The sequence below is a fragment of the Acanthisitta chloris genome, unplaced genomic scaffold, assembly GCF_000695815.1.
Source record: "Acanthisitta chloris isolate BGI_N310 unplaced genomic scaffold, ASM69581v1 scaffold20223, whole genome shotgun sequence".
NCBI classification, from domain to species: Eukaryota; Metazoa; Chordata; class Aves; order Passeriformes; family Acanthisittidae; genus Acanthisitta; species Acanthisitta chloris.
Window position 1 is genome coordinate 20,783 of NW_008664523.1, and position 15,214 is coordinate 35,996.

A 15,214-nucleotide genomic window follows, 5' to 3' on the forward strand; every position below is an offset into this window, starting at 1 on the left:
TTTTTTTTTTTGCATGAAATGGCTGATTTAGAGTTTCAAAAGTTTGCATTTTCTAGTTTTAAAGAGTTTAAACAGCAAGGAGTATATATCGATACATATGAAAATTTCTTGGTCCTTGTTGAGTTTATCTATATATATATACACATATATAGATATATATTAAGTCCAGAAACTAAGCAGCAGTAAAAATGTTTTTCTTGCTTTTCATCCCTGTACATAAGGTATTAGGAATGTCTGAAGTAGCTGGAAAATGTCTTATTCCACCATAGGGGATTGACTGACACTGCTGTTATCCACTGAACTAGGTGAGATACTGGGACTGTGTTCTGCAGTATTTCCATTTGAGGTTGGTGTCAGTGGTTCATGTCCTTCAGAGTTCTCCAACATTTCCTGAATAAGGGGTGGCATGGATCCAGGAATTTCCATTTTCAATGTAATGACACGTTCTGCACCTTTAAAAAGAAAACACAAAGTCCTTTCCATCAGTCTGCATCATACAATTTCCTTTTTCTTAGCATTACGGCAGTAATTTCTTGCCTTGTGCTAATTAGCCAGCAAAGAATGCAGAAACACCAATACTGAAGCTAAGTGTTGAGTATTTGGCTTTGTCACATGTAGCATAGGCATTTGTACACAGAGGTGAATTTGCAGGTGAGTGCATGCAGGATTAAACAACACTCCTGCATAAATCCTGACTACTCAGACTCTGAGCCAACAATTAATACTAGTTTCGTGAGGAAGAAAAAACACCACACAAAGCCACACAAGTCTGGTTATTGAAGAACCATTCCAGAAGAGAGAACCTTTGGAAATCCTCTGCTTATCTGTGCTACTGCAATGTACATGCTGGAGACAGCATTGGTCACTCCAGACTGGGAGCGCTTACATTCATGCCTCAACCAAGGAGCTTCAAAAAAATCATCTGCAAACGCAATGACCAACTTTCCAAGTGAATGCTGATTCAAAAGTCTCTTAAATGACTGTTACAGAGAGGCAAGCACTGTACTCAGAAATCAATGCTGAGAGCTTCTTTGAAAACCACCTGTAGTCAGAGTAGTGTTGATGAACTGAATTTGGCCATGTTAAACATCTGCTTTCTGCTGGTCAGGTGCAGTACCCAAGTGTTTGGGTGCTTATTCCAGTGTAGAGCCACAGTAATCCTTCAGGCCTTGCAAACTCCCAGTTTTAATTCGGGATAAGAGAGCTCATGAGAACTCAGAACTCTCTCCCTTCAGTCCCACAAACATTTCATCTTTTAGTTACAATACCCCTAATGCCACAGAATAAGGGAGCTGTGTCAGGAGCTCCACTGGCAGGAGACAGTCTCAGTCATTTACATTCACGCTTGCTTTGTTAATTGCTTTCAGGGATCATGTACCATCCAAAGTCATTATCGTCTAATGTACATCTTTTCAAATGAAACTCAAGACATACCCACCCCTCCAGGACATCACCATCCTTTGGTATGATTTAGTTCTACCATAAAACATTAATGGTATAATTAAAGTTAAATACTGATGTCAGAATGGAAAGCAGCAGCCTTTCTTGTGCACTGAATATAGAGAGACAAGAGTTGTGTTTCTGAGGAGTGGGAAGGCTCTGGTAAAGAAGCAGGAAAGTGGAATTCCCCACAAGCAAGAACAACAGAACGAAAGGGCTCCCCTAAATATTTTTATAGCTCAATACTGCTCTAAGTTTATTTTGTAGATTCAGTTCCATGGAGCTTGCTTTACTTGAGGGTAAACTGCAACCTTTAGATAACCTGATACGCAGTTCCTTTTTAGGATACTTTTGCTTCCAGCTCTGGTTGTTTCCCTTCCAAGTTGCTTCTTTTGGTTCTGACCAATCCAATTAAATTGCTCACTTCTTTTTATAAACATGGCTATAACTTAATCTTTTAACTTGGATATATCATTTAAAGTGGAACAGTTCAGGTTTTAATCAATCACACACAAGACTACACAAAATGTTAAAACTGATCCATGTTTAGGCATGGTTAGTTTGGATTACAGGGGCTGAGTCTCCAAAATCCTGGATCAAATCAGTTCTAAATCTTCAGTACCTCAGACCACACTTTAGGGGAATTTTGGTTGCACAAGTGTTTTCTGCTGTAACCAGACTTTGTTTTTTCAAAGTCATTAGTGATACCAAGTGCATGTTGACCCACACTCCCTTGTAAACATAACAAAGGTTTCACTCAGGGTTTTATCTTGTCTTAAAATGACTAACAAAGAGTTCATGCTCAGGAGTTCCTAACCTACTTACATGTGTGGCATCATTTTCACTGTCAGTTGCATGAAGAATGTAGGATTGTGTATGTCCAAAGGAGAACCAGTTGAAAGGCAGGAGTTAGGTAAAGAAGACAGGAAGACAAAGGTCACAAGGGACCTTTCTTAGATGTACTAGAAAGATATCAACCCAGGTGGCTAGGCCAGTTCCTCTGAAATGCAACACTGCCACTGCTGCTGAGTTACTGGGAGACACTGTACCTTTTGCACTGATGCTGCGAAGATCCGTGATTTTCATTAAGATCTTTGGGAACATATGAGGCTTGTTGGGGCGTCTCTTTCGGATATAAATTTTCAGTGCTTCAAGCAGGGGTTCCTGAAGCTTATCCACTTTCATTGGTTCTTCAAGGTCCTGGCGATCTGTAGAAAAGTATCGTATCACTCATACAATTTGAAATATTTATTTTTTTAACAAACTCCAAATCACAGAACCTTCTCCATTACCCCACTAATTTCATTTTACTCTCCATTTAACAACCCACAATCTGTAGTAAGTGGTCCATAGGAAGAGGATAAACCATGGCTTTCCTCCAAAACTTGGATTAATTTTTCCCTTGGTGACTGGAAAGGTTTGTCACAGTGGACAAGAATTACCAGTCTGCTCTCATACCTCCATCTCCAAGGGGAGAACGCCTTTCTGCAAACCACATTTTGGAATTAATTTTATACATACTGCTGATAAGCTACCCAGGTATGCACAGAGGCTACAGCTAATTTTTGCTAGCACTACTACGACAAAGTGAGCTACCATCAGGTACCGGCAGATGGCAGTGCTGGCCTGAGTGACAACAGACGTCACCCCTAAACCAGGATGCGCCAGTCACATACCAATGACATCTCGGAGCTCATCAATGCATTTGATGGGTTACAGCTAGAGACACATAAAATCGGAATGATTTTGCACTAAAGAACCATTGCCAAGGAAGACTAACTCTTGTTTTATAAACCTCTGCCACTAGCACCCAGTTTGTATTTCAACAAAATGGCCCAACTAAACAAGGTGTGTCTATTGCTAGTCCAGATTTTGCACAGGAGGGGAAAAACAAGGTGATTAAACTAACAAGAAATTTACAGAGGATTTTGGAAATTATCTGAGACTTCACTTTTTGTATTTCAAAACCATGATTTTACTTGACAATGACCCTTTCAAGTTGTAATCAACCCCAGTTTAAAGAAATTTATCACCAATGACTTCCATGTGACTGTAACTCATGCATATGCATAGAATTATATTTATGAGTAAAAGCTGCATAATTGAGCATCTTGCTGTTAAGAATGCTCATTCATACAGCTACTCATATACCTCTTAACAAAAACCTCAGCAAGACCAGGTGATCTCCAGAGGTATCTTCCAACCCCAACCATTCCGCGATATATCTCAATGTCCTTTGTCAGGCAAATAATCAAATCTTTCTGCTTGATGGAATGATGTGATTAACTTTTTTAAAGTATCAATAACAAAACCAATAACTATCACCAGTGGGAAACAAACCTTTATGGTTAAGTAGTTTACATAATATATATATTAATATTACAAATATGTATATTTTATGTGTTAAGTAAAGGAAAGCAAGTAAAACAGAAATGAAGATCTTATTGTGTTAGTCCTTTTCAAATGCGTCTGAGTTCATGCTGTACGATACCTCCACAGATTAAGCAGATGGCACTAAGGAGACCTGTTTCTGTATCATCCATTTCCAAAGGCAGGAGCTGGTTGGCAAACGTGAACACGAGATCAGTCAGTGGGCCAAATCCGGCGTTGTGCATCTGAGTTCGGTTTAGGGTAAGGCCATCAGAAAAGGTCATGGTGTCTTGTTCCGGCGTGTATCTTGTGCAAATTCTAAGGATCTGTAGAAAGACCAAAAAGAAAAATGAAATCTGAAGAATTTAATCCACGAGAGGTTTGTTGCATTTTCTTGATGTGGCAAATGACTCCACGGAACTGCAGTACACGGGCACATCAAACAAGCTGAAATCAAAGTTTGGTCAGTTGTAGTAGCACAAAATTTCTCTAGTACAAATAAATATAGTCTAATGACTATGGGTATTTTTTTAATAATAGGAGTTTAAGAACAGAAATTTCCATTAGTTATCAAATAATCAAAACTTCAGTGCAACTCTCACTACTTAGGACAACATTACTACAATACCCACATAAACAGCTCTTTAATTAGTGTGCCACCTGCACCTAACCATGAAATGCTATTGCACTGATGAGCTGATCCAACAGGATCTTAAAAGTATCTCACCGTTTCGAACACAGGCATATGTCATTGATTTTGGGGATCAGTTTTGCATGACAGTGTTTCTCTGGGTTGTGTCTTTGGCAAGGACAAAGTCTCTCAGCAGTATCTTACATGAGTGAGTGAATACAGCTGTGAGCAGGGAAAAAAAGGCAGAACATAACTTGCACTCTGGGGTGCCCCTTCCTCCCCTCTGTGAGACCAGACAGGAACCACAACTATGGCAACACCACCCTGTGCGAGCGCTCCCCAGGGAGCCACGCAAAGCCCTCCATCTCCCCAGCGGCTGCAGCTACAGTCTCCCTGAAACACTTCTTGTCTTGCCAGCCTGGGAGCTTGCACAGGAGTGGATTATCAAACTTTGAGCTTCCAAACCTTGTCTTGCCGGCCTGGGAGCTTGCACAGGTGGATTATCAAACTTTGAGCTTCCAAATGGCAGTGCACAGGACTGCCAGCAGACCAGCCAGAGGCCTGTGGAGTTGGCCCAGCACTTCTTCTTTTATGGTGGTGGTTCCTTCTCTGTGCTGTGACACCAAACCTCCCCACTATTATGGTGGTGGTTCCTTCTGTGTGCTGTGACACCAAACCTCCCCACTAGCCTGTGGGCCTCCTGCCTTCCTTCAGGCTCTGGCACTTCCCTCTGAGCCCTGGGCAGTCCCTGTCTGCATGGTGCAAAGCCTATCTTCCTGCTGCTGACAGTATCACTCACTCCTGTGCAAGCCCAGGCAGTGTTGGTTTTGGCAGGTTTGCTTGTATGCCGACAGCCACCCAGTGCTGACCCCAGATGAAAGAGCATTTGAGGGGAGGATGGGGATTCACACCTCTAACTGGACACGGAGGAATGCAAAACACATGAATAAAACACCGAGGATACTCTGCATTTTGTTAGTAAATGCCTCTGGGGTAACTGCAGCGCCAAGAGTGCTGTCACAGAGGAGGTGGCAGTGTGGCCAGAGAGCGAGCGCGTGAATGCTTTCGCCTCTCGGAGCAAACCCAGGATGTGTCCTGTGATAGACTGTACAGCATGGGATCATTTGTACAGCTGCTATTAATGAACACTGCCTTAAGGATCAAATAAAAGAGATGTCCATCATGTTGACATATTTCTGTTATATATATCAATGCTTAATGTTTAAAATAATCAGAGGTGGGAGAAGACTTATCCCTAAACTAAACTAAACTAAACCCTTGCCGAAATGTAGTTGATTAGCTGAGCTAAGACTACAGCTGTGTTTTTTCAAGGCTTGACTGTATTTATTTCCCATACAGCCATCCTACTTGGTTTTAAGGACTCAACAAAAAAGATTTACATGAATCTAAGTGAGCACTGGGAGAACTTAATTGTTCCTATAGCTGCCGAGGCTCTGAGTCAGAGGCCCCAGCACTTGGCAGCTGACCAGTCTGGGCTTGGTTCTCCCACTTTCATCTTTGCCTGGCAACACTGCTCCAAATAAGCAGGGAGGAGAATGAGCAGAACATGACTTGTAAGAGACCTATAGGGAAGCTTTTATTTCTCTTCTTCAGTTCCATGGTAAGAGACTTAATAGGGTGTATTTCTGCAGAAGGGTCATCAACTATTTTTTATCTCAGCAATAATCTTATCTCACATTGCGGGTATACATTGAAGCACTGAAACTCTATGTGGTTGCACAGGCATGTTTCACATTGTTCCCTTACCTCTGAATTTGAATAACCTCTTGAAATGGCTTAAATCAATGACCAAGAGAGGCACAAATATAAACACACAGCACTCAAATTCTTCAGTGACCACAAGTTCCCCACTAATATAAGTCATCTTAAAAGGCTGCTGGTTGCTCCAAAGGTTTTATGTAATAGTTGACATGTATTTCAGGATCATTAGCAAAAATTAACATTATAAAGCATGGCACCCACTCAGTAAGACACAACATGTTTACCACATTCAGTGCTGCCAGTAACCACTGGCCATGCTCTCCCCTGAAGTTCACTGTGGGTTATCCTCTTAAATCATTAAAAGATCATATGGAAAGGAGAAAAAACATGGAGAATTTGTTGTTTTCAAGAAAAGAAAGGTTTGAAAAACTGCCTATTTATTGTGAAACCCAAGAGCTACTTGGTTTACTACTCCAATGGCATGCGAGAGAAACTGGAGAGCTATTCCCATCTCAGGCCTGCTGCCTTGCAGTATCAGAGTGTGGCCAGTGATGAGCAGTTATCCAACTTTCGGAGGAACAAGGCTCTGTACTTCTTACCTGGTACTGATTTTCCCTTAGCTCAGCTGGGGAGAAAGGCAGCCCCTTTTATTCCAGTGCTATTTTAACTGATAAGCCTTAGCAACGGGAGTTCCTCCCTCCACACCCTCAGGATTTCCAGCCCAACAAATTAGCAGAGCAGGACTTGGAGCTAAATTGGGCAACAACGTGGTGTTTTCCAAAGGCTGCCTGCAGCTTCCCCGGCAGCTGCCCAAGCAGGGCTGGCAGATACGGATCCTCTAGATCCTCCCTCAGAGAGCAAGTCTGGACACCAGCTGCCAGCACCACACTGCCCAGAGACTCACAGCCTGGAAGAACTGGGGTGTCCCAAACATCCCAGAAGCCAAACACATGCTTCCCACCATACAACAGGCTGCTGGCTCCCTCACAGCAAAGCTCTCTGTGCTTGACCCCCCAGTGCCATAAGCTCCACTTCATTTTGGTGTACATGCTCAGTGAAGACCTACGAGACCATCACCTCCCAGAGCTAATGCAGAGGAAGACTTCCAGACTGGATCCTCATCAGGAACGAATTTGGGGTGAGTTTACTAAGCCTCGAGCCGGTCCCTGTGGGCATGCACAGAAAGGGACCTCCAGAGGCCTTGCAAAATTTATAATTAAAACAGAAAGGTCCCATGGGATTTAGCTACTTCCAGGCTTAGGCAGCAAGTAGGACAGGTTTTTGCAAAAGGCAGATCTCAGGCTTTCAGACCCCAAATGCTGCACCAGCCATGAACTGGAGGAGCCTGCAGCAGCTCCGCTGGGCACTGGCACAGCTGAAGATCAACTATGTGTTTTCAGCAATGCACTTAGCTTGACTGCAGCAATCGGGTTTCAGGTTTCCCCTGCATTCCTTCCACATTATTCTACAACATGCTGTTATTAAACTCCAAGACAGATCATTTGAAATGGTGGTGGGTTTTTTTCCCTTTTTTAAATTTGTGTCCTTCATCAAGATCTGTGAAACGCCATGGATATTGCTGATTCGCTGCTAAACCGTTCTTGGGCAAACTTCCAGTGTCAAAGTGAAGCTGATTTCAAGCTCATATTCACTGAAGAACATATGGGAAACATCAGCACTCCAAAATAAGAAATCACGGTATCTTTCTCCATTTTAAACTGAACTCCTAATGTCCTCAGTGTTGTTTAGATTCTGTAACCGAGCCAAGTATTTTAGTTGTCACTCTGCTCTTAAATGCCACTTGCAGCCATAAATAAGGTTTTTGCTCATGATTAAAGGACCCTTTGTTTTAAGGAATATTTATGTATTAAAGCATTAGGGGTTCCTATAAGACAGTTACAAAGTGCCAAGCAAAAACCCAACCAGATGCACAAACCCAAAGTCATCCAGAAAGCTGCATTTACAAAATTGTTGCTACCATAGAATTGTTACTCTTTTTAAACAGATTAGGTAAGGCAAGCTGGGTCTTCTTTTTTTAAGAAATCCTCTTGTTAGACACTGGGTGCCTTAGGCAGCTGGGACAGTTCCCTGAGAGGAGAAACCCAAGCAGGTGACTCTGAAATGATGCTCTGCGGTGCTGCCAAACCCCTTCAGCACAGGTTGTTCCACACACATAAATGCCTTCCTAGCATTAACACACAGACTTTTACAACAGAAAGCAAAAATTACATCATTAGGGATTAGCATTTGAGGATGTCTCAGGTTTTTATCCATTGGATTTAAGACAGGCTTGGACTCTGGACTCTTTCCACATTCATTTTGTCAGAGCTCAGCGAGGCTGGGGATGCTCGACCACTGCCGGGCCAGCGTACCAGCAGACAGAAGCACTCACTTTTACGAGGGTTACTGACTGAATTTTAGTAATATTTATCCCTGAAACTTCTGGCACCAGAGCAGATACAAATTCCACGATCCTCAACTGGCGCCTCCAGCTGCCTCGCAAAGCTTGATGTTATTTCCCTTCCAGAGTTTCTGTTTGTTTGTATATAAAACAATTCTTTGGCACATAGCCAGTGGGGTTTACTGAGCTCCTGGCACCATTTCCCTTGTCAGCCTGTTTAAGCAAGGCTTAAGCATCCATGGCCACAGGAACCAACTGAGCAGAGCCCTGGGCAGGGCCTATAAAGGTGTAAGACTACCCATAGCTGGTGCTGAAGGGCAGGGGGCAGTGGAGACAGGGTCCTGCTGGTGGGGAAGCCTGGCTACCCACCTGGAAACTCCACCCTGATCCTCCTGCATGCCACAACCCTGGGAACATGTCCAGCAGATTGCAGAGCAGCAGGATCAGGAGTGCACACTGGTGGTGCTCACAGCCCTGCTCAGGGGTGCTCACACAGCAGCCCACGGGCCCACATCAGCAGCAAGCGCTCACACAGCAGGAGGGGGAACAGTGCCTGCTGTCTCAATGCACAATAAAATGAAACATTTGAAACACTCGTAACTGGGACAAACTGGCTTGTTCGTGGGGGGAAAATATGTGCTATTGAAACTGAAGTTGAGCTTAAATAAAGACAGAGAGAGGCACTGCAATTGCTACTATGTGCAGGTGATGCGAGTTAATGGATACGGACGTTTCACAGGCAGCACACGCTACACATTACTCTGTCACAGGCAGCACACGCTACACATTACTGTGTTGTGGTAATTATCCCATTTTCTTTTTAAGCAGCACATAAAATAGGCACATAAAGTTTGCGTAAATGCCATGCAGGAAAGTTAGGACTATTCATGGCAACCATGTTGTATCTGTACCTATTCCTGGTTTTGGAAAAGCCTCAGTGCCTCCCTGCTGCGGGCAGCTATGGCACTCACTGTGCCCTGCCTGCTCAGGTGTGCTGCCTTCCCTAGCTCTGTGAAAAACAAAAAACAGAATGAGCTGGGGATCCGGAGTGACAGGCCTCAATAAAGTTTATAATCAGAGCCTGAAGGTTGTCACATGGCCACAAAGTAAAAGTGGTGAATCCTGTTAAAAGAATCAACCTTTTCTATCCATTAATTAGTTGAAAAAAAGTCACCATTTACCACCTGCTTTATTCTCTTTTTCTAATCTGGCAACTAGGCTTATATTTAGTCACTTTGATCAAAGGCTGTGAAGTGCTTTTATCAAGGCACTTCAGATAAAACCCCTAACAGCAAGGCTCCCCTCAATACTTGACAGTGCCCAGCCTGTGCTGGAAGCACTGAGTGGAGCTGCTGAGAGGACCCCCCTGCAACAGGGGCTGCACATGTTCCTAGGGCAAGCTCCCACTACCCAGCCCAATGCAGAGCACCAGGAACTCCGAAGAATCTTGAACAATTACAGAATTAGGGTTTTTTTCCAAGCAACTATGGAGCCAGGGCATGGCACAAACAAACAGGAGGTGGGACCTTAAGGGTTTCAGGGGTAAAGAATTTGGATGGCAAGATTCTTGCCATATCTTGACTCCTACCAACTTTTTTTGGCCAGTTTCTGTATTAAGTATTTGCTACTGGTCACAATAGCAAAGCACAAAGCAGTTTCTGTCCCCTACCTCTGGCAGAATACACTCAAGGCACCCTCACAATTTATCAATTACCATCTGCCTTTTGGTGTAAGGGGAACATAACAGGGTTTTACCAGGACAGAGCTAGTGATGACAGGCATGCAATGGGTAATGAATGGCCCTGCCCCAAGGAGGGACCACTCTTAGTAACAATGAGATGGCTAAGTCTGAATGAGTGCCTGGACGAAGGGAACAACAAGAGGTGACTCTCAAGCATGGCAGGGCAACCTCAGCCTTCCTTTTTTCCACAGGCCAAAGAACGATATCCCTTCCCCTCTCCTCTCCCTCTTCCTCCTTCATCAATGTCCTCATGATGCGATTCTTCCAAATGGCTTTTGACAAAACAAGAGGAAAAGGTCACAGCAGTTAACGTCCTCCTCAACATGATCCTGTTTGAAGCAATGCACTTTCAGAAATTCCAAGATTAATTACTTCAACTTCAAATTCCCTAGTTCAAACTCCTGTGTCATGCCAAAAAATATATCCACAGTAGCTATCCTACAATGGGCTTCTCGGCTGGCCACGCTTGGCTCAATGAAGAACTGAAGGTTTGTGCTCACAAGAAAACATTTAAGATATGTTTACATTGAAAATACTGTTTCAGTGCAAGTTATTGCTACAACCAATAATAGGAAGCATATTTGCCACTAAAAGCCTGAAGACCTCCAAGGTCTTGATAAAGAAACGCTGAGATCCCAGAGGGCTCCTCTGAAGGTCAGCGTGACAGAAACAACTACAGACAAAGGGAGGGAAGACAGCTTGCACTGACATAGTAGCAAGGCAAGGTCTGGAGAAAAACTCCCAGCCCATGTGCACAGTTCCCCACTGCAGGTTGTATGCTTGCCTATTTAAAATTAGTTACATTTAGCTAAAATCTGTACTGAGTCCATTCCAGCAGCCACTTTCCACAGATGCCTGCAGCACTGTGGAAGCAGAGGGACATGCATGCCAGAGGCTTGGAGTCTGAGAGGCTCCAGGCACACCAGTTTCCCCTCTATAACCTGGAAAACCCTCACTCTGAAGATTTGTTGCTCAAAATCCCTCATGACCACAGGTACAGCACATGCCTAAACTATTATACAGCGGACTCTCCTTCTAAGTATTCTTTATGCAGAGCATTATGTTTAGAAGGGAGGAGGGAGGAGGAAGGAAAGAGAAACAGATCTCTTTTCACTGCTCACAATAAAGCAAGTTTTCTGAAATTCCACATCCTTGAAGTTAGCGCCACAATACCAAAATGTGCCCTTTTTACTGAAACCCACAAACTCTAGAGACCTATTTTGGAAAGCATGCTTGTCCCACTAACACACCTCTGGGGATGTGCTACAGTCCTCTCCTGACTGCACTGGACTATCAAGTAAGTTCAATTTTGCAACCATAAAGGCAGGCAAGTATTTGAGCCTCTCTCCCTGCCAATCACAGTCAAAAGAAGAATAGAAAACACATTAGTAAGAGAACAATGATGTTAAAAATACATACCAGTATGTCCAGGCAGGCTGCTTTAAGTAGAGTTATTTGGTCTGCAATGGTCAAACTTGTAAAGCCTGGCAATCGCTTCGCAAATTCCACGATTTTAATAATGCACTTGGTTGCAAGTTCACTGAATTTGTCCCAAAGCCCAAGGTCCAGTCGAACCCGATGATCTGCACTGGAGTTCTGGAAAGACAGATAGAAGACACCATAAATCAACAGCGTCCCTTTCAGTAAATGGTTTTCAAGGGAAGGAAACAACAAGCAAGTTTTCCTTCCAGAAGTACTTTCTATTAACATTCCAGGCATTTTCTGCAGCTTGCTGTTGGGATGATGCTGGTTTTAAACTTGGATTAATCGCCTGAAAATTCCTTGGATATTTCTCTGTTACTTATGACTGCAGAGGCCATCTGTACAAGGAATACAAATGAGCTTAAACATTTCCAAATGCCACTATCATTATTCTTCCTTGCCATTATATAATAAGTGCATTGAGAAAGACAATTTACAGTTGTACCCCAGAAAATATAAATGAACAGTGGAACAAGAATATTGGGTCCTCATCTGGAAAAAGCAGCACAACATTTGGAACATAGTTTCACATACTTAAGGTCTTAGCAAATTAGTTCTACTTAATTTATCTGCTCTGTGGCTCTGCAACAGCTTTCTGAAGCTACAGTCTCCCATGACTTACAGAGCATTTCTTTACATGATGTTAAGAAAAACCCCATGTGCACTGATGATTGCTATGTGCTCATTTGATGGTGCATCCAACATACACCTCACTGTCTGAAGAGTTACATGGACAGTCCGGTGGCATCTTTCAGAGTCTGTTTACATACATTCACCTACCTCAACCAAAAAGTCAACCACTTACTAGGATGCATAGCAAAGTCATGTTAAGTTTGTGATTAAACTCATTTTCATATATTCAGAATAACCCTTGAAAAAGTTGAACATGTCAGCCAAGAACTGTCTGACTCAAAAGCTTCTGTGACCCATTTGACGTGAGTCCAACAACACTGGTGAGTCAATTCCAATCCACCCATGGTTCCTGCAGAGTGACAAGAAACAGGTAATGACAGAGCTCAGAAATACCCAAAGCTCCTCTCCTCCTGCTCTCATGTGCAGCATATTCCCATTTAGCCACCATCTGATGCCGTTCAGGATCCAGCCAGCATGATGGTCCTCCCTCCCCCCTATTTCATGAGCCACCAAGTTTTGTGTCCGTTGCAGCTGCCTTCAGCATTTGGGTGACCTCCTCTTCATTGCAAGAGGAATTTTACCTGTAAAAATATGCTGGTAACAAATTTGCAAAAGGTGTGAACTGCAGCCACAGAAAACCAAAGGCAGTTTCTCTCTTCCATGTCCCATCTGAGATTGCTGACTAACCAAGAAAGAGGCAGATCCACCTACTCCAGATAGGTACTTGAGGCAAGCAAGGGAAAATCCCCTCAGGCTTTGGCATTCTCCTCAGCTGCAAAGGAAGTTTATGTGATCAGCTGCCTCAGCTGGTTGAAGCTAAAATGTTAAATTAACTTTAAAATTAAAGTTAAATGAGCAGAGTCTCAACCTAAAAGTATAACAGACATGGCAGATTAAATAGCTATCAAAAAGCATTCAATTTACACAGATCACACTTCCTTGGAGGAAGCATCTCCAATGAGCCTGTCACCACCACTGCTGATGGTGAGGATGTCCACCTCCTTGAAAACCAGTGAAGCCATCATCTTGTCAGCTTTCTTCAGTTCACGGCAAGGACACAGGGCTGGAGAGGCTGACAAGGGGATGTGGAGTGAGCTCAACTTGGCAGTGATGCTCTGGACCCCTTCCTGGGGCTGCCTTGGCAGACACCATAACCACCACCATCAGTCATGAAGGGTAAGTCCTGATGAGTCCCGAAGCGCGGCAGCCTGACACTCACCCTGGCTTGGAACAGGGTGGAGATTGGAGCCAGTAATATTTACATTAGGCCCCAACTGCCAAAAGTGCTAACCATGCTGAACAGTTCAAAGGTGCACATGTGCCCTTTCCTGCTCCCCCTCTTTTTGAGTGCTAATAAATTAATTTCATCATTTCTATTTGAATTTTTATTCTGGGAACTTCCTTTATTTTGTTTTGGTTTTTTTTAAATGACAGAAAAAAGATAGAAGAAAATGTCTTTATAATGTTAAAGCTAAAGAATTGCCTTCAAAATGGCCCAAAACTAATGGGTTAACAGTCATTGTAATGCCCTTTGAAACATTTCTTTTGGCTACTGGAGTATGCATCCTTCAGATTTATTTTATTTCATCCTCAAGGACCTTGGTGAAATACAGTACATTGGAGGAAAAATAAGATCAAGATGTGCAGTCATTCAGGCTGTAATTAAATTTAATAGGCAGTTTATCCAGTTCATAGAAAGATGGCATAGCAGAGAGCTACACAAAGCAGAGCCTAAAGCAGGAAATCATTTTACAATAGGGTATCCATCTGGAAAAAAAGACGTTGCATGAAACCAGCAAGTGTGAACGAAATCTTCATCAGTATCATATGAGGTTACTTTATCATGCTGCAGTGCTGGCGATGGGAAGTTTGACGTGTCTTCTATTAAGAGTAATGCACAGCCCTCTTAACAAATGTAAATCCAACTCACTATTATGCAAACTGAAGAGAAGGGGCAGTTAATAAAATACAAAATAACCAGGTGTTTTATTATGCTGGGTCTGGTCAGATCTCTCAGCATTGGAGCTAATGTGGTTTACACAACATCTTTGAGATGCTACAAATGGAAAGAGTTTTAACACTCTATCTGTTAATGAATGCCGATGCAAGTGTCACAGAAAAAAAAAGCTGCATTTTTAGCAGCATTTCCAAATATCTAAAACCCAAAACTGACTCCATATCAATGTATAGGCTGAACAATAAAACACAGGGTTAAAACAATGCACAACAGAAACTCTGATTAAATTTGCCTAGGGATCTCCTCTATCCATGCTGTGAAAAAGATGCAGACGCTATGACTTTTCCTGAATATTTTACTGAAGCCGTTTTTTTGGGTGTCTTTTCCAGGAGCAGTTTCACATGTTTTTCAGGCCTATGCACCAGCGCACATATGGTGGAACAATACCGTAATACACCCTAGTGGCATCTTTATCAGTGGAAAAGCCCAACCTTGCTATGAAATCCAATTAAACAGCCATTTTTGCCACATAAATTGATCCCATTTTTTCCATCAGTTTTGTTTTTTCATTGCAGGCTGCTCTATCTCCACATTAACGATACGGGATGAGGTACTTGTAGAAACATACACAGTAGCAGAATCCCTACTGTCTTTAAAATCCACTTTACAAAGGAAACAAGGCTCACAGGGCCACTCTGCCCTAATCAGGAACACTCGCAATGCCTCTTTAGTAAAAGCAGCAATGCACTCTAGCTAGCTCTGTCGAGTTCACCGAGGACCACAGCATATGTCTCTGTTCAGCCCCAGCATCAGGAGGTAGACAGATATATATATATA

The 15,214-nt window shown here is 42.9% G+C and overlaps 1 protein-coding gene across 1 annotated transcript; it reads right to left on the reverse strand.

Moving 5' to 3' along the window:
* LOC103799097 (retinoic acid receptor beta) lies at positions 1 to 13,445 on the reverse strand. Its single transcript, XM_009071394.1, has 5 exons — positions 13,356 to 13,445; positions 11,725 to 11,901; positions 3,932 to 4,136; positions 2,490 to 2,648; positions 1 to 452 (listed from the first exon to the last, which is right to left on the reverse strand). The coding sequence occupies exons 1-5, from the start codon at positions 13,443 to 13,445 to the stop codon at positions 256 to 258; spliced, it is 828 nt and encodes a 275-aa protein (XP_009069642.1). The 3' UTR covers positions 1 to 255.
* Between the last annotated feature and the right edge of the window lie 1,769 nt (positions 13,446 to 15,214).